The 19,238-nt window shown below is 49.9% G+C and overlaps 1 protein-coding gene across 1 annotated transcript; it reads left to right on the forward strand.

Moving 5' to 3' along the window:
* LOC128305909 (laminin subunit alpha) lies at positions 1–16,207 on the forward strand. The gene is made up of 12 exons (XM_053043545.1): positions 1–194; positions 2,406–2,680; positions 2,747–2,893; positions 4,502–4,738; positions 4,807–4,977; positions 5,053–5,269; positions 5,338–5,547; positions 5,620–5,892; positions 5,966–6,103; positions 6,174–14,992; positions 15,062–15,592; positions 15,666–16,207. Exons 2-12 carry the CDS (start codon positions 2,453–2,455, stop codon positions 15,795–15,797), a joined length of 11,103 nt encoding a protein of 3,700 aa, XP_052899505.1. The 5' UTR covers positions 1–194; positions 2,406–2,452; the 3' UTR covers positions 15,798–16,207.
* Positions 16,208–19,238: the final 3,031 nt, after the last annotated feature.

Here is a 19,238-nt window from a genome sequence, read left to right on the forward strand (position 1 = left end):
GACGGGAAGGAACTGGTTCTCCCGTCGCCGGTCGGGCTTAACAGCAAGAAGCATTGAAAAAGTGAAACTCAGAACCAAGAACTCAACGGAGGCAGGAAGTTAGAGTGTGTGCCTGATAAGCCGTGTTTTTCATTGGTAGTGCGCGAGATAAGACACTTGGGGATTTGAAAGTGTGCCGTGCGTAGTTAAACGAGGTAAAGATCATATAATGTAATGTACGCTACAGCCAAAAATATGTGTGTTTAAAATGGTATAAAATTAGATACAAGCTGTAAAAATGTATTGCCGAAGATGCAAACCCATGGCACGTGCTGTCGAAACGTGTTCAATGCAGTTTAAAGTGACAGTTACTGTCGAATGTTTGTGAAAATGTTGTGCAAAAGTTGTGCAGCTTAACAGTGCTCCAAAATGAAGATTGTGCAAGGTGGTGCCAAAGACATTTCGCTCGGTATGCAAAAAGCAAAAATTCCAACTCAAGCAAAGGAAACCGAGAAGAAAGAACGTGCACCATGAAATTAGTGTGTTGGTTAAAAAGGTTGCGATAATTTGAGAAATAGCACGGGGCAAACAAAAAAAAAAACGGTGTCTGAAAGATGAAACCCTGCCCAAAGTGCAGCGTCGTGAGGAAACCAAATGGCTGAACTGCGCACTCTAAAAGCAAAGAAAAAACTCATCAGCACCGCACCACAGCAGCATCCTAGCGTGCACGGTGGTGCATCGAATCGCCCTGCAACCGCAACGGCCAACCGAACCACCCTTGGCAGTTGAGTCCCTCCAAAACACGACCGTAGCAAAGCAGTCGGTGAAGATAATAACCTGCCCTGGTGGTTTCTTTTAGGGGTTTTTTTTCTCCTGTTCTTCCCGTGGTGTTGTTGGTGGTGTCGTCTTCGTTCCAGTTGTTTGAAGAAGCACCCACCGCATAATCTTTTGCCCAGTGCTCGCAAAGTCGTACCGGGTTCGGGGTGTATGTTGATTTTTTTTCTTCTTTTATGTTCGTTCCTTTGCGTTCCCTGAGCTCGTAGCTGTTCCATAGAAATGGAAATGAAAACATCGAACCGTGCCCCGTTGGATGTAGGCAGCATAAAACCGGGCTCGTGGAACATAGCAAAGCTGTTCGGAAGGCAAAGAAAGGAACGGAGAAGATTACGCACACACACACACACCTACCCGATCCGAGGTCAATGAATGGGCCGCCCAATGCAGCATAGCGAGTTGGGAGATGGGTTTTCGAAGATTCGAACATCGTTCACAAGAATGTGGAAAGATCGACAGCGAGGAAACGAGAATCTTTGCTGTAGCCTTTCAGGAAACGTTTAACGATCGTTTGTCTATGCGCGTTTGTGACGATCATCTGTGTAAAAACGTGCGTTCTTAAGTATTTTTCGTTGTTGCTGTTGAATACCGCACTGCGGGTGGGTTTCGAAATGTGCGCTGCCACCAGAACTCAACTCCCAATGCGTGTCTGAATGCCAGATGGAGTCGGGGGGTATAATTTTAGAACTTAATGTTGCATATGTTTCTCGGCTCGCTTGTGACGCTTCTCGGGGCATTAGTATCGCCTCGCAGTATCACAGGCAGTAGAACGTGTGTGTTTTTTGGGATGAAATCATGCACCGAACGGTTCGGTGTAATGCATTCAGCAACTACACAGCGACGTGATCATTTCCAGCGAGAGTTTGTTTATTTTCAACTTGTTTGTTCAGATACTGTGGTTGCCACCGGGCCGTATAAATAGCCGACCGCGTGTACGTTAGATCATCGATCGATCGCCGATGGACAGTAAGATGGGCCTGGCCTTTAAGAAAAGAGAAGTTGGTTGAGATATCGATAGATGTATGAAAAAAGAGGATTCAATTTTAATGCTTTCCGGCTATGAAAACTATTTTTTCAACTATTTTGGACACCTCTGGACACATGGGTCCGCCATGTTCGGCGGACATTATAAAAGTCATATTGTGAATGTTACAACAAAATCAATAATTTTTCATCAATTTACAATAAATTTCTTGTCAATTTCCTGTAAAAATACACTTCAAAGAATTACAAGACTAATTCAAGGGTGTTTTACTACTAGAATTGGGTCACAAGAATACTGCAGTACAGCAAGCATCTGTGCAGTTCGATCAGTTCTTTTACGTAAACGAACGAACTTCGTTCGTCAGTGCGCCGATAGTCTCCAGGTTGAACTATCTATATAGTTTAGGTCGGGTGCATTACATTTTAAACATAAAAGTATTTAAACGAGCTACGAAGTAGATTGAGTGACGCAAATTGAACGGCATATAGCGCAGGTTGAACGGAATGTAACGTCATCAGGATTTGCTCGATAATTTACGGAACACGACACATATTTTCTTTCCTAATAGCGTACTCATGGTACTAATTGATCGCATTCTTCTAACTAGCGCCGTCTCGTCCGTCTGGAGCTGGTGTGATAACCTCCCGGTTAAGGATGGGTGGTTTCACATCACTCACCCCGATCGCGCTTCTTGTGGTGCTGACCCTAGGAGTGGTACGATCGGAACTTACACCACCGTACTTCAATCTTGCCGAGGGACGGAAAATTTCCGCTACCGCCACGTGTGGCGTTGATACCGACGGACCCGAACTGTACTGTAAACTGGTTGGTGCTAATACGGAAAATGATCATCAGAATCAATACTCGGTCATCCAGGGACAGGTAGGTCTTTCGTCTATAGCCGCTGCTAGCTTTCGGGTGCTTATGTTAAACCCCTCTCATCCACAGGTCTGTGACGTTTGTGATCCTTCCGATCCAGACAAACGACACCCGCCGGAGTATGCCATCGACGGTACGCAAAACTGGTGGCAGAGTCCTCCACTGTCCCGTGGTATGAAGTACAACGAGGTTAACCTCACGATCGACTTCGGTCAGGTAAGGAAAGAAGATGGTTGGTAAAGACCATCTGGACCAAAATGATCTAATCCCCAGGAAGCAATAGCCGCCGGAAGATGACATAATCTCGGCATTTCGCAAACACGTCTGTTTGCTTGTAAACTACCAATGTAAACTTGCCCATGGTCGGTTGAATCTGGTGAGATGGTGCTGTATGGGATACGCATGCATACGGCACGATGTGCGGCTTGCTGCGAACGAGTACACACATGTGGATGGTTTTAAACGAACGGAAGCTTTATTCAACCAGTCGGACTGGAAAACAACCACCACACATCCCGTCTTGATAAGGCACGGTTTGGACGGTTGACTCCAGTTGCGTATGATAACTTTGTTGAACCCGCGTTCTCTTTCATTCTGCTGATAAGCGTATTCTATTCTTGGTTCGTATGCTAAGTTTCTATGCTGATGGCTGGTGCTGGTGCTGTAGCATAGTTTTCTTATCAATTTAGAACTCTTACTTCACTTCCTTCATTGAAGGGAAAGATCTTCCAGTGTTTCTGACTCTTAATTGTAGCATTTCATAATCGAAATCTGTTCCACAAGATGAAGTCTGTTGGCGATAAGCGATTTGGGACAGAAGCTTGAAGTGGAAAATTTTTTGAAGGACTTTGGAAGAGACGGTGCTATAATTATTGACCACCAACTCCAACATGCATCAATTTTTAAAACCAATGTAAAGTTGAGGACATAATTGAAATTTTTTAATCAGCAGTCATGCACTCAGGAACAGGAATATTAGGTTGTGGTCCACTACTTGTGGATGCACCTCCAGCAAAGAATTGAATCGTGCCGCATTTAAATCGAGAATGAAATGATCAATTGCTTTAGATCAAAACCAGAATAAGCCCGCGAATGTCCAACAACTGCTTCCAAGTTGATGTTATTATTTTTTGGTGGGATCAATTTGGCGTTGTTCATTGTGAGCTCAAGAGTTCCTTTGATAGCTGTATAGAAAACCTCTGACGAGTGTTGATTAGAACATCATCAACTAAGGAGGAAGCAATGAAATAAGGAGTTTCCCATATCCACCATCTTATTTCTTCATAATACAGCTGCTATTAGTTCTATTAGTTGACCTAAATTGCTACCAATACTGATAGAGATCAACCACAGCACACATTGGAGATGGTAAAATCTGGCGATATTTTAGTTGATCCACGTGCACGGAGCGGTAAACTGTGCGGTAATCTTCTCATTTCCGACTCATTTGTTATGCGTGCAGTTTAATGGCGTGTTGGCCATTTAGCATTCACTTGAACGATGCAAGTCACTTGATGCGCATAGCGTAAACTTGACATTGTAGCACAATTACTAAGCGGCAGCGGTTGCAATTGGTCGTTGTTATTGTTATTACTTCAATCCAAGCAAGCGCATGAAGTTCGTTCCCTGGAGTTGGTGCAAATATGCATCATACCTTCTCGTCAGCAATAATTATTTATGCTGTCCGTGGTTGCATTTCAACTTCATTCCGTAATGTGAGAATGGAGTGTATGGTTTTTTGGTCTTTTTTCGTTGCTAAGCAACACCCGTTTTACAGGACATCCATACCAACAATGGAATTATACGATTGCATTTTTTTAACAGGAATTCCACGTTGCTTATCTGTTCATACGTATGGGCAATTCGCCGCGTCCCGGTTTGTGGTCGCTTGAGAAATCTAGCGATTATGGCAAGACCTGGACACCATGGCAGCACTTCTCCGACACTCCCACCGACTGCGTGACATACTTCGGTTCGGCCAGCTTGAAACCGCTCCAAAACGATGACGACGTCATCTGTACGATGGATCACTCGAAGATTGTGCCCCTGGAGGGTGGTGAGGTAGGTTGAATGGAAGGTTTTGGGGGGTGAGCTTATATACAGTCTAAACACTGCATCCGCCATTACAGATCCCGATTCGTTTGCTGAATAATCGTCCATCGGCAAACAATTACTTCAACTCGTCCACGCTGCAAGAATGGAGCAGAGCGACGAACGTTCGCATCCGTCTGCTGCGTACGAAGAATTTGCTCGGCCATCTTATGTCCGTTGCCAGACAAGATCCGACGGTTACAAGACGGGTGAGTTGGCTGAGTGACTTGTTGAAAAATCGAACGGCTATTTATTTTCATTTCATTCATTTCCTTTTCCTTTAGTACTTCTACTCGATCAAGGATATCTCGATTGGTGGTCGGTGCGTGTGCAATGGGCACGCCAATACGTGCAATGTACAAGATCCACGATCGCAAATGCGCATACTAGCCTGCCAGTGTCAGCATAACACGTGCGGTATTCAGTGTGCCGAGTGTTGCCCCGGTTTTGAGCAGAAGAAATGGCGCCAAAACACCAATGCAAGACCTTTCCAGTGTGAACGTAAGTGGATTGATAGTAGTTTTTCGAACATCGCATTCGAACATCTTTCAAACTTTTCAAATTTTCAGCGTGTAACTGTTTCGGACATTCGGATGAGTGTGTCTATTCGGAGGAGATCGACGAAAAGGGAATGTCGTTGGACATTCATGGAAACTACGAAGGTGGCGGTGTGTGCCAAAACTGCCAGCATAACACGAAAGGCATCAACTGCAACCAGTGTCAGGACAAGTACTATCGCCCGTACGGCAGATACTGGAATGAAACGGACGTATGTCAGCGTAAGTGTCCTCAGCGAGTGTCCTACAAACCTGTGTCTACTTCAGCTACTTAAAGTGTACTCTATTTTACAGCTTGCGACTGTAATCACTTCTACTCTACCGGTAACTGTCAGGAGGCAAGTGGACGCTGCGAATGTCGTGCTGAGTTTGAGCCACCGCTCTGCGATTCCTGCTCGTATGGCCATTTTGGATATCCCAATTGCCGGCAGTGCGAGTGTAATCTGAACGGTACGGTTGGGTATTACTGTGAGGCCGTTGATGGTACCTGCCCGTGTAAGCACAACTTTGATGGACCGCACTGCAAACAGTGTGCGAAGGAGTACTACGGATTCCCGGATTGTGATCGTAAGTAGAAGGTGGAATGGCTGAGGTGGATGTAGTGGCAATTGATGGTTTTATTTGCTTTTTTATCGTTTAGCTTGCGATTGTAACATGCACGGATCGGTTGATCGCGTCTGTGACGAGGGCAGTGGGCAGTGCCAGTGCAGGCCGAACTTCGCCGGTCGACTTTGCGATACTTGCAAGGATGGGTTCTACAGATATCCGGATTGTACATGTAAGAGTGCAGAAAGAGAAGGCGTACCGTGCAGTCGTTGGTTAAATCTTGTCCAATATCCTCTTTACAGACTGTAACTGTGATGTCCGGGGAACTCTGGAAGAAGTATGTGACAAGAACTTGGGTACCTGCCTGTGTCGGGAGGGTTATGGTGGACCACGGTGCGATCAATGTATTCCAGGCTATTACAACTATCCGGACTGTGTGCCCTGCAACTGTTCCAGTGCTGGCAGTACGTCTACGGTTTGTGACGTCACTGGACGCTGCTCGTGTTTGGAGAACTTCGGTGGACGACAATGTACAGCCTGTCTGGCCGGGTACTACCAATATCCGGAATGTTTGCCCTGCAACTGTGACTCGTACGGTTCGCTAGCAAAATCCTGCACCAACGATGGACAGTGCCAGTGCAAGGATAACTTCGACGGAAAGAACTGCCAGCAGTGCAAGGAAGGGTTCTACAACTTCCCGGCCTGCGAGGAATGCAACTGTGATCCGGCGGGTGTGATAGCACGGTTCGCCGGATGCGGTTCGGTGCCGGCCGGAGAGCTGTGTCAGTGTAAGGAACGTGTGCATGGCAGGATCTGTGACAAATGTCGGCCGCTGTACTGGAACCTTACCGCGACCAACCCGCACGGTTGCCAGGAGTGCGAGTGCTTCATCGATGGTACGATCGGTGCGTTGGATACCTGCGATACGAAGACGGGCCAGTGCGCATGTAAACCTTCCGTGAAGGGCCGCCAGTGTGCGGAATGCAAGGACGGAACGTTCGATCTGTTCGGTTCGAACCTGTTCGGGTGTAAGGATTGCGGTTGCGATATTGGTGGTGCGGCGGACAACGTGTGCAACAAGGAAACGGGCCACTGTCGGTGTCATCCGCGCGTGTCGGGGCGAACCTGTTCGTACCCGCTAACGACGCACTATTATCCCACGCTTTACCAATACCAGTTCGAGTACGAGGATGGGTACACACAGTCGGGCGCGCAGGTACGCTACCAGTTCCATGAGGACATTTTCCCCGGTTTTAGCAGCCGTGGATACGCCGTGATGTCCTCGCTGCAGAACGAAGTGATAAACGAGGTCAGTGTGCTGAAGTCGTCGGTGTATCGGTTGGTGATACGGTACAAAAATCCCAACCCGGACAGTGTCGTCGCTACGATCCTTATCACACCGGACAATCCGACGGAGGTCGAGCAGAAGACGAAGGTTTTGTTTAAGCCGTCGGACAATCCGGAGTTTGTGACCGTATCGGATGCGAGAGGTGAGGTTCCTTCACCGGTTGTGCTGGACCCGGGCAGCTACACCATCAGCATCAAGACGGAAAAGACGGTGTTTCTCGACTACTTTGTACTGCTGCCCGCTGCGTACTACGAAGCTTCCATACTGACGAAAAAGATTGAAAATCCGTGCGAGTTTGACGAAATGGATCTGTGCCGGCATTATCAATATCCGAGCGTGGCACCATTCAACCCCCAAACGGAATCGTTCATCATCGAGGATGGGCAGAGCTACAAGCCGGTGGAGCATTTCAAGGAGTACCAGCATTTGGACAAGGTGCGGGAGCAGGAAATGCCGACCCTAACGGATACGCAACCGGAGCTGTTCTATCCGATGGAGGTACCGCACGCTGGACGTTACGTGGTGGTCGTGGACTACATCACCAACCGCAACAATCCGGAGATGGCCATACTGCAGGTGAACCTGCTCGGCGATATCGATCAGGACGGGTCGGCAACTGCTTATCCGTGCACGTACACCACCGTCTGCCGCCAGCCGGTGATCGATCGAGAGTCGCGCGAAAAGATATTCTTCCTCGATCCGAACAGTCGCAAACCGATTCAGGTGAAGAGTGTCGAAACGTCGTCCGGTTCGATCGCGATCAAATCGGTCACTGCCATTCCGTACGAGGACTGGTCGACGGATTACATACGCCCGAACTCGGTGTGCGTGATGCAGGGTGGTAACTGCGTGCAGACGAGCTACCGCACCGCGCCCGATTCGAAGAAGGTTGAGTTTGAGACGGAAAATGAATATCTGATCGCGGAGCACGTACCGAGCCAGCTGTACGACAACAGCACCAAGCTGATACTGCTCGATCAGAACCAAACGGAGCTAACGATCGAGGCGAAGATCCAGCACCCGAATCGTTACGTGCTGATTGTGAAGTTCTTCCAACCCGATCACCCTGCGTTCAATGTGCAGTATCGCATCCAAGCCGGGCGTCAGAACTATGACGGACGGTTGGAGGTCCGGCACTGTCCGGCAAACAGTGGCTGCCGGGAGGTGCTGAAACAGGACAGCGGATACATCGAGTTCGACCTGCAGGACAACATCGAGCTGACGATCGTGGGCGACGGTACCAAGCGGGTTTGGGTTGACTACGTGCTGCTGGTGCCGGCTGAGCAGTTCCACAATGTGCTGCTCCAGGAGGAGACGTTCGATCAGACGAACGAGTTCATCCAGCAGTGCGGACAGGACCATTTCTACATTCAAACGAACGCTTCGGATTTCTGCAAGAAGGCCGTATTTTCGCTCACCGCGGACTACAACAGTGGAGCGTTACCGTGCAACTGCGACTACTCGGGTTCGACGAGCTTCGAGTGTGAACCGTTCGGTGGCCAGTGCCAATGTAAGGCGCACATTATTGGACGAAAGTGCGAGGCGTGCAAGACGGGCTATTACGGCTTCCCGGACTGCAAACCCTGCAACTGTCCGTCGACCGCGCAGTGCCACAAGGACACGGGCGAGTGCGTGTGTCCCGATCGGGTGACGGGCGAAAAGTGCGATCAGTGCGTACCGTACACGTTTGGGTTCGATCAAATCATCGGCTGCGAGGAGTGCAACTGCAATCCGTTGGGTGTGTCGTACAACAATCTGCAGTGCGACATGGACAGCGGTATGTGCGAGTGTAAGGCGAACGTGGTCGGTCGGAAGTGCGATCGGTGCGAGTATGGATTCTTCAACTTCCCGTACTGCGAACCGTGCCACTGTGACATACGCGGCACAACGTTTGAGATCTGCGACCAGACGGACGAGAGCTGCTTCTGCAAGAAGAACGTGCAGGGACGAGAATGCAGCACGTGCGTGGACGGGACCTACAATCTGCAGGCGGGCAATCCGGACGGTTGCACCAAGTGCTTCTGCTTTGGACATTCGAGCCGGTGTCAGACGGCGTTCCTGCGACCGTTCAACGTGAGCATGATGAAGGAGGTGACGGTCAACACGATCCGTTTGTCCGGTGGCAAGATCACCATCACCCCTTGGATCCTCAAGGATGACGTTATGCTGAACGAAACGTCCGCCGAGGTGTCGCTGAGTGCTTTTGACAACCGTGACCCGTCAGCCGGTATGGTGTACTTCGGCATGCTGGACTATCTGTTCGATCTGAACAATCACCTTTCCGCGTACGGAGGGTCCTTGATGTACAAGATCCACTTTACGAATGGGTTGTTTGGCAGTGCACTGATCGGAGCGGACGTGATACTCGTGGGTAAGCAGCTGGAGGTGATGCACCAGAGTTACCGTCAGCCGTCTTCGCATCAGCTGTTCAGCGGCAGCGTGGAGATGGTCGAGAGCAACTTCCAAACGGCGGCCGGTGGTCCGGTAAGTCGCGAACAGTTTATGATGCTGCTGCGCGACCTCAAGAATATCTACATCCGGGCGTCCTACTGGGAGAATGGGCTGGTGACGGTTGTCTCGGACGTCAGCTTAACGATGGCCCATGACGACCTGGAACATCCGCATCTGTATCGCGAGCTGGCGGTGGAAAACTGTGACTGTCCACCGGGGTATGTTGGGCAGTCGTGTGAAGATTGTGCACCGGGTTACTACCGCGATCCGAACGGACCCCACCTGGGGTACTGCATACCGTGCGAGTGTAACGGACATGCGGCGACTTGCGATTGCAATACGGGCATCTGTCATGACTGTCAGCACTTTACCACCGGCGATCACTGTGATCAGTGTATTGAAGGATTCTACGGCAATGCGACACGGGGCACGCCGAACGATTGTATGATCTGCGCCTGTCCGCTGCCGGTGGAGTCGAACAACTTCGCCACGTCGTGTGAGGTTTCCGAGGATGGGTACGAGATACATTGCGATTGTAAACCGGGCTACTACGGTGAGAAATGTCAGAGCTGTGCGCCGGGCTATTACGGTCAGCCGCAAGTGGAGGGCGAGCTCTGTAAGCCGTGCGATTGTTCGGGAAATATCAACGCGAATGAACCGGGCGCTTGTGATTCGGTATCGGGCGAATGTAAACTCTGCCTGAACAACACGTTCGGTAAGGCGTGCAATCTGTGTGCGCCTGGGTTCTACGGTGATGCCGTGTTTGAGAAGGACTGCCAGAGCTGTATCTGCGATAAGACCGGTATGGACTACTGCGATCACTTTGTGGGAACGTGCAACTGTCTGCCGAACGTGATCGGCGAGAAGTGCGATCGGTGCGATGACGATCACTACGGGTTCGAGTCGGGACGTGGCTGTACGCCGTGCGATTGTGGCATCGCGTCGAACAGTTCGCAATGCGATGATAATACTGGCAAGTGTGCCTGCAAGCCTGGCGTAACCGGGCGGCAGTGTGATCGGTGTGAGCCGGGCTACTGGGACTACTCGGTGGAAGGTTGCGTGCCGTGCTCCTGCAACACGGACTACTCCAGAGGTTTGGGCTGTAATGCGTTGACGGGCCAGTGCGAATGTCTGTCGGGTGTGGTCGGTGAGAAGTGTGACTCGTGTCCGTATCGCTGGGTGCTCATACCGGACACGGGCTGCCAGGAGTGTGACGTATGCCACCATGCGTTGCTGGACGTGACCGATGGACTAAAGCGCGATATAGACCCCGTGCTGGGAGACATCAAGACGATCGCGGACGATTACTACACCTCGCAGAAGCTGAAATACTTTGACGATATGGTCGATCGGCTGGAGCCGAAGGTGCGCAGTTTGGATCCGCACGGTGTTAACCTGAATCCTGCGAAGCAAAAGGTCGAAGCGTTGGAGCTGGAGGTGAAGAGTTTGGATCGCCGCATTCAGTATGCGGACGAGAACGCGAAGGATATTTCCACCAATAGCCAGAATCTGCTCGGGGCCGCGTCAAACGTGCTGGACGATTGCCGTCTGGTGCACATCAACACGAAGAATACGATCGATGAGGTGTTGATGTTGGCGGAGAATTTGGACTCATCGGAGATAACCAAGCTGGACCAAGCGTATGCGGAGGCGAAGAACTATTTGGACAACATCAAGCAGTACTCGACGACACCGGAGTCCCTCAATTCGCAGCTGGAGAATGCCACCCGTTTGCTGGAAGCCGTAGAATCATTCGGTGAACCGGTGCAGATGCAACATGAGAAGCTCGCCAAGCTTATGCACGATATTGGGGAGTTTGATGTGAAGCTGGAAGATCTCTACACCTGGAGCTTGAAGGTGGAGAAGGAAAGCACCATCACGTCAAGGTTGAACAACAAGAATAAAGGGGGAGTTAACACCAAGTTCGACACGGTAACGGCACACGCGAAGGAAGCTACTGAGAACACCGAAAACAGCAAGGTGCTGCTGGCTAACTCCTCCAACATCATGAAGGACATAGACATCACGCACGTCGAGCTGGGCAATGTGAACAAGGGGCTTACCGATCTGGACAACGATGTGGACCGGCAGCTGCCGGTTGCGTTTGACGAGTACCAGCAGCTGAGTCCGCTGATCGAACGGGCCTATGCGCACGCGAACGAGCTGAAGATGGAAGCGGAGAGTTTGTCGGACAAATATTCCGGCGTCTCGGCCAACTCGGAGACGGCACTGCAGGCAGCAACGGCTCACACGAAGATTGTGGACGCGGTGAAGGAGGCGGCCGACAACATTCGGAACGCCACCCAGACGGCCCAGAAGGCGACGGATCAAACGGAGGGCATTGATAATCGGGCCGCCGAATCAGACGCTGCTTCCCGGGAGTTGCTTAGCGATGCGCGGCGTATGTTTACCACCCTCCAGATGGAGCTGGAACCGCAGAGCAAGCAGTCGATCGATATGGTGGATGGCATTAAGGAGCGGAACGCGCACAGTGACGACTTGCTGTACTCGATCAATGCCGCCCTGGACGGTATACCGGAGGAATCGCATACGGACGATTGGGAAACGGCACGCGATCAGGCCATCGAAGCGCAAGCAAAATCGCAAAACTCGATGAAGATCTTGGATCCGATGATAAGCGACCTGTCCAAGAGTGTGTACTTGGCAGACCAGCTGCCGAAGGAGGTGGACAACACGCAAAAGGACATTAAGCAGGCAACCACGCAGATCGAGCGCCTTAAAACGATGATCCCCAACATTCGCCAGCTGGTGGAAAAGCTGGACGCGAAGCAGAACCAGGTGGACTCGATCGTGAGTGATATCGGCGATCAGCTCGAGTCGTTGAAGCGCCAAATTAGAGAGGCAAGATCGATTGCTAACACGATCAAGGTCGGTATGCAGTTCCACCCCAATACTACGGTGGAGCTGAAGCCACCGCAAAGTCTGTCCCAGATGGCTACGAACTCGAACGTGTCCGTGTTCTTCCGCACTGATAAACCGGAAGGATTCCTGCTCTATCTTGGCAATGAGGTAAAGCCGGACTCGAAGAAGAGCTCACGCGATGACTACATGGCACTGGAGATCGAAAATGGATACCCGGTGCTGTCGATTGATCTTGGCAATGATCCGGAAAAGGTGATCAGTCCGAAGTATGTGGCGGACGATAAGTGGTACCAAGCGATCGTTGAACGGACCGGCAACAACGTGAAGTTGATTATCCGCGAGGAGCTGGATAACGGTACGGACGTGTTCCATACGAAGGAGCAGGTACTGCCGGGAGCGTACAACGTGTTCAATGTGGATCAGAACAGCAAGTTGTTCATTGGTGGCTACCCGCCGGAGTACAACATGCCGCTGGATGTGAAATCGAGCGAGTTTGACGGTCGTATCGAGCAGCTTCAGATTGGCGGCGAGCACGTGGGTCTGTGGAACTTCATCGACGCTCAGAACGTGTACGGATCACCGGAGCGCGAGTCTCTGCGCAACGAGGAGAACCCGTCGACTGGGTTCCGGTTTAGCGGCAACGGATATGTAGCGATCGATGCAAAGCCGTACACGTTCAAGCAGCAGTCCCAGCTGCAGTTCCAGTTTAAGGCACCACCGGAGACACGCGACGGTTTGCTGTTCTATGCGGGCAAAAACAAACACTTCATTTCGGTGGAGATGCTGAACGGTGCGGTGGTGTTCCAGTTCAAACTTGGCCAGCACGCCCAGGCCGTCACGATGGGTTCGAACAACGCGTTCAATGACGACAAGTGGCACAAGATTTCGGTGGAACGCGATGGCAACATCGGCAAGCTGACGGTGGACGATCGTGAGGTGTTCCAGCAGACGGGATCGGCCGAGCACCAGCAGTTGCACATTTCGGAAGCGCTCTACTTCGGTGGCTACCCGAGCCGCGTGAGCCACCCGGAGGTTACGTCGAAGGGCTTCGATGGGTGCATTGACGATGTGTACATTTTGGGCAACAAGGTCGACCTGAGCCTCAATCTGAAGGCGCTCGATGTGCGACCGGGATGTCCGATGAAGTTCTCGCCGCTCGTGTCCTTCCCGCCGCGCCAGTTCGGTTACGTGAATCAGCCTGGAGTGGCGTCGGTCAACAATCTGCAGGTGAACCTTAAGTTCCGTACCACCCAGCGTAGCGGTGTGCTGTTCTATACCAGCAACTACGATCAGAGCCTCTCGCTGGGATTGGCATTGCGGGATGGAGTGCTCGTGTTGAGCAGCTCCGGCTCGGAGGTTACCACTGACGACTACCACAGGTACAACGATGGTGAGTGGCACGCGGTCACTGCTAGCCACGAACATGACAGGTTGACGCTGATGGTGGACGATCATGATCCACGCTACAGTCTCTATCCACCGCAACCGCTGTACATCGAAAATGGCGACATCTACTTCGGTGGATTGCCGAAGAATTTCGTCCCGATGCATAATGCGATCGCATCGAACGCGTACTTTATGGGATGCATTAGCGATGTTACGGTGAACGGACAGATTGTGAATTTCGCAACGCTCCGCGACAAGAAGTCGGCCGTAATGGATCAGTGCTCGAAGGAACTGTTTGCCGTTGGTGATGTGCCGTTGTACTATCCGAATGATGGCAAGGATCCGGAGGTGTTTGTATCGAGTCGAGTCGAAGCGGAGAGTGAACAGCCGGGCAAGCCTGACGACGAGGAGGAGAAGGATACACGAAAACCGGACCGTGGTTGGAAACCGGTCCCTGCCATTCCGAAGGAACCTTCAACTGATGCTGCCACAACGACCACCAGCACCACCACAACAACAACTACGACCACCACGACAACGATGCGTCCAAGACCAACACAACCGGATGAGCCACCGCCGGTGTGTAGACTACCTATTACACCGGAACAGGATGTCGATTTCGACCATGGCTATCGGTTCGGAACCGGGCAGTTCAGCCACATCGAGTTTAGCGAGGTGCCGCTGAAGAGCAAACGTCAGTACGAATTCACGTTCAACTTCAAGACGGAGTTCTCCGAGGGTGTCCTGTTCTACGTGGCTGACTCTCGACATACCGATTTTGTGGCGCTGCATCTGCGCGACGGCAGGCTGGTCCATTCGTTCAACTGTGGTTCGGGTTCGGCCAACATGACGTCCGAGCGCAGGTACGACGATAACGAGTGGCACACGGTAAACTTTGCCCGCCAGAACAGCATGGGCAGGATGATAGTGGACCTCGAGGATATATCGATGGGTGAATCGAAGGGTACGACTCGCACCATGGCGCTGCAGGCCCCGATGTTTGTCGGTGGTGTCACTGTCGACAACTACGAGGAGGTAGCGCTTAATCTTAAGGTGAGTACGATGTGTGTGTGTGGACGCTAAATGGAAAACGGCACTAAATGCGTAATTTCTTTCTCACAGATGGACAAAAATGTGCTCGAACGCAATCAATTCGTTGGTTGCATCAACAAGCTCGCTGTGAACGATAATCCGTTGGCCGCGCCTTCCAACATAACGCGCACGATACCCTGCTCCAACCAGATCGAAACGGGTACGTTCTTTGGCAGTGGTGGCGGATTTGTGAAGCTGTACGAAAAGTTCAAGGTGGGCAACGAGCTGACGGTCAGTATGGACATACGGCCGCGGGCATCAAGCGGTCTGCTGATGTCGGTGCACGGCCGCAAGTCGTACTTCGTGCTGGAGATGATCAACGGCACGATCAGTCTGGCGGTGAACAACGGGGATGAACCGTACGTAGCCACCTACACGCCACTGCCGGAAGAGAACCTGTGCGATGGTCAATGGCGCACGGTTTCTGCCATCAAGTCGCAGTACGTGATCACCATTAAGGTGAACGATGTGAGCTCGAACCCGGCCATCGGTGATGCGCGCTCTCCGTCGACCGACACCACACGACCGCTCTTCCTTGGCGGACATCCTCACTTGCAGCGGGTTAGTATAGCTTTGTCCTGGAGTGTCTTTCAGAAACGAAATAATTTTGATCCTTTTCCTTCCATTCTTGCAGATTCGAGGATTTAATGCGCGTGTGCCGTTCCAGGGATGTATACGCAATGTAAAGGTTCGCAATACAGTCGAACAGATTACACCAAAGATGACGGTCGGCAATGTGCAGACAGGCGTTTGCCCAACAATTTAATATAGCGTCTCCCCTCCTACCGATGAGCATCTTTTTTATGGATAAACGACTACTTGGATAATGAATTTGGACAGATGGTTTTTGGACTGCAACTAATATGCGATATGAAGGATCGGCTGATAACGAAAAATGCTGCGAATACTAAGGACTTCTTCGAAATGGATAAATTTTACTAAATGATGACTTTACGCTATAACTTTTCCTATTTCTCCTATCCGGTTTCATTTTCTGCTCGTGACAGCAACACAATCCTCCCAGTTATTATTAGCTTAACTTACCTTTTTGTTCCTGTATGCGGAATACAGTTAACCGAAACCAGTGCCATTAAGTGTTCACCCACAAACGAAATACAAAATTGACCCAATGTAGCTTTCCCAGTTTCAATAAATTTCCCCAATTTGAGCAAAGTATATTGTTGTTTTGTAATATAAATGATGACGAAGATTACACATTAGCTTGCACTATCTCTAGGGAAACGCATCACAAAAGGGATTTACTTCCAATTATTCTAAAGGCGTTCGAGCGATAGGTTGTTGTCCCTGCGAACTATCTTTACTGATATGTTTAAACTCTACTCGGCAATGTTCATCACTTCATCATGAGTTTCATCACTTACCCCGATAATGGCTTGAGAGGAACGAATTTATCTCAAGGAAATTTAAAATATTTAAAATACGTACGTACGTATACGTAACCATACGACAGAGTTCGTCACTTTAGGCTGCTTTAGACTATTTAAGCATCTACAACTCCTCCATGAGCCTCTATTTCTCCAGGAGCCCCTCACATAACAAGAGGGTTCAAGTTGTCGGGCTCTTTCCTGTCTATAATTTATACACCTATTACTACTATCAGCTTTTTTCGGGACCCCCAACACGACGAGGCCCTAGGCGGCCGCCTACTCCGCTTAATGTTAGATCCGTCGCTGTACAGATCTACTAGGAATCATATGCAGTAGATCGATAGGGCCTTGAAGATATGTGCAATATCTGCATAGATATTGCTCTCGTGTCTGTCACTCGTTTTGAACATCATCTTTCAATAGTTACTCCTTCAATTCCAATTCTGGCAATCAGAACTTAACGTGGTTGGACTATGCATTAATTGTTTGAAAGATATCTGACTCTGTCGGTTGTGGGGTTTTCATTCTTAAATCCTCATGCTGACCCGAAGAATCATCGTTTTGTGTAGTAAGTTTTTTACATTAAAGCAGCCAAATCGTGATGACGACTTTGTCCATCGAAGAATTACTCAGCCTACTCGATCAGCTCATTCTGAAAGACATATCTGACATAAGTTAAATGTGATTTATGTTGTGTATTGTTAAACATTAACAGAGATTGAACTCGAACCAGAGAATGAGAATAAACGTTCTATTTTCAATTCCTGCTACAATTAGTAATTCCAGACGAGTGACTCTACAAAGTTCATTTTGAAATGGAACGACTCTCAACGAAACCGTATTGCTATACATTGTACTTGAATTATCAAAAAAGAATTAATAACCCCGTGTTGCTATCTGCCAGCAGCTAATGTATCAATCCAGTACACCACAGGATGGTAGCTGTCCGGGTGCTAAGATGTTATCGAACCAACTACAGATTTACGTGTTAATCAAACCCGTTTTACCCAGCCTTTGCAAAAGGACGCTACACCGCGTCAAAATGAATGGTCATTTGTGTGGCGGGTGAAGCAAAACAGATAATACACGAACCTGAAGACGAACCAGATGAAATCAGGCACTGGAAGGCACCTAGATTAAGCCCCGGCACTTCGATCACAGTGGACGCGAGAGGTCAAAGCAACCGGGCGCGGACACAACGGGTCCGGCCGGTGAAAGTGGGGTGAGATTTAGTAGTGTTGCATTAAACGGGACGGCAAATGCACTACTGCGCGAGCGCTATAAAGCATAATAAATAAATCGATTAGATAAAGTCAATTTAAAAAGATTAATGTGCCACCGCCAGAATGAATGCGAAAGGGAGGTCCGCTGGTTGCGGCCGTTGCGTATCGGGCGTCCTACGCGGAGCCGCGTTTGGGCGAAGGATGGTGGCGAAGCTTTTGTGAAAGCGTCAACGGTGGTACCGGAGGCGCGTACGCAAATTATGTGCACACAGCGGGTTTTTGCGATACGTAACAAAAATCTTTGCTTTGCGTACGTACGGTAACGCTATTAAACCTTAGTGCGACAACGTTTGCACTTGTTTGCGCGGGCTTTGAGGACGCACTCGTACGTCAACAAGCTGCAAATAGTTTAAATTCCGCGGTGTGATGGAAAGTGAGGTAATGGTGTAGGACATCCTTTTTACCCTTGTTTAGTGACTTAAAAAGTAAGAAGCGATAAATAGACCCCGTTAAGCATATCTCTCTGTAGAGCTCCAATTGCTATTCTCAATGTTTTTAGTTACTAATGATATATTCCAGATAAAAGTTGCTCGCATTAACTCAACGAACGGTTTTAAGTACCAAAGCGTTCAGTTCCATAGAGATCACACGATCAATCGAACGTTGGGTAGAGCGCTGAAGTCACTGATCACCGATCGGTATGGCCCGTAATGAGCCATTCTAATTATTTCGATATTATGAGCAAACGAAATATATACACCGGACCGTATCCAGCATCATGCTGCACATTCTGCCAACGAATAAAAAAAATCCCCCACCCGGCAGCTCCAGTGGTGGCTCGGGCTGAAACGGTCACACTGCAATAGACCACCCTTTGGATGCGGATTGGTGGAGCACACTCATAAAGCTTTATCGAGTTGGCTCGAGCAGGCTTAAAGACGGTGCACCCGTCGGCGTATTTACCTATTTATTATTATCGTAATTTATGGTGAGCCAATTGAGAAATAGGTGAGCACGGGGCAGGATCGTTCGATGCTCGACCGTTTAGCGTAGGTTTTGCGAAATGACCGAGTAGGTTTTGCTGGGAATTGGATGGAAGGAAACAGTGCGCACGATGTTGATGAAAACTAAAGATGCAACCTTGTTGTCGAATACCCCTCCGGAGGGGATTTCGAGCGCTGATTCGAGGGATGCGACATTGACGCGTGTACCCCCTCTGGTTCGCTCTAGGTGCCGTCAAAATTTCTCACTACCACCACCACCACCGGCCACCAGCAGGGGTACCAGTGCTGGGAATGTGTTTTATTAATAGAATGTTGATGTGCCATTACCACATTCTAGATTGAATCAAAAGCACTCGACACTTAACAAATAGCGCTCGATTTAAATGAACGATGCGATCCTGGCACGGTGTGTTCTCGGTTTCGGTTCTCGGCATGGTGATGGCATAACCTACCGAGGGCAACGGAAGAAACCTCGACGGGTTCGTGAGCGAGAAATGGCAGATCTGGCGCGGGCGACCTATGTTAAACAAGCATTGCTTTTAATTCCAACTCAAGGACTACCGCTTCGCGCCATGTCCATAGTGACCCGCAA

The sequence above is a fragment of the Anopheles moucheti genome, chromosome 3 (genome assembly GCF_943734755.1).
Source record: "Anopheles moucheti chromosome 3, idAnoMoucSN_F20_07, whole genome shotgun sequence".
In the NCBI taxonomy this organism is placed as follows: domain Eukaryota; kingdom Metazoa; phylum Arthropoda; class Insecta; order Diptera; family Culicidae; genus Anopheles; species Anopheles moucheti.

Coding starts and splice junctions, on each gene's coding strand:
- LOC128305909 (XM_053043545.1), top strand. CDS start 2,453: ATGGGTGGTTTCACATCACTCACCCCGATCGCGCTTCTTGTGGTGCTG. Junction 5,548..5,619: donor TGAAACGGACGTATGTCAGC/GTAAGTGTCCTC, acceptor TCTATTTTACAG/CTTGCGACTGTAATCACTTC. Junction 15,593..15,665: donor GACATCCTCACTTGCAGCGG/GTTAGTATAGCT, acceptor CCATTCTTGCAG/ATTCGAGGATTTAATGCGCG.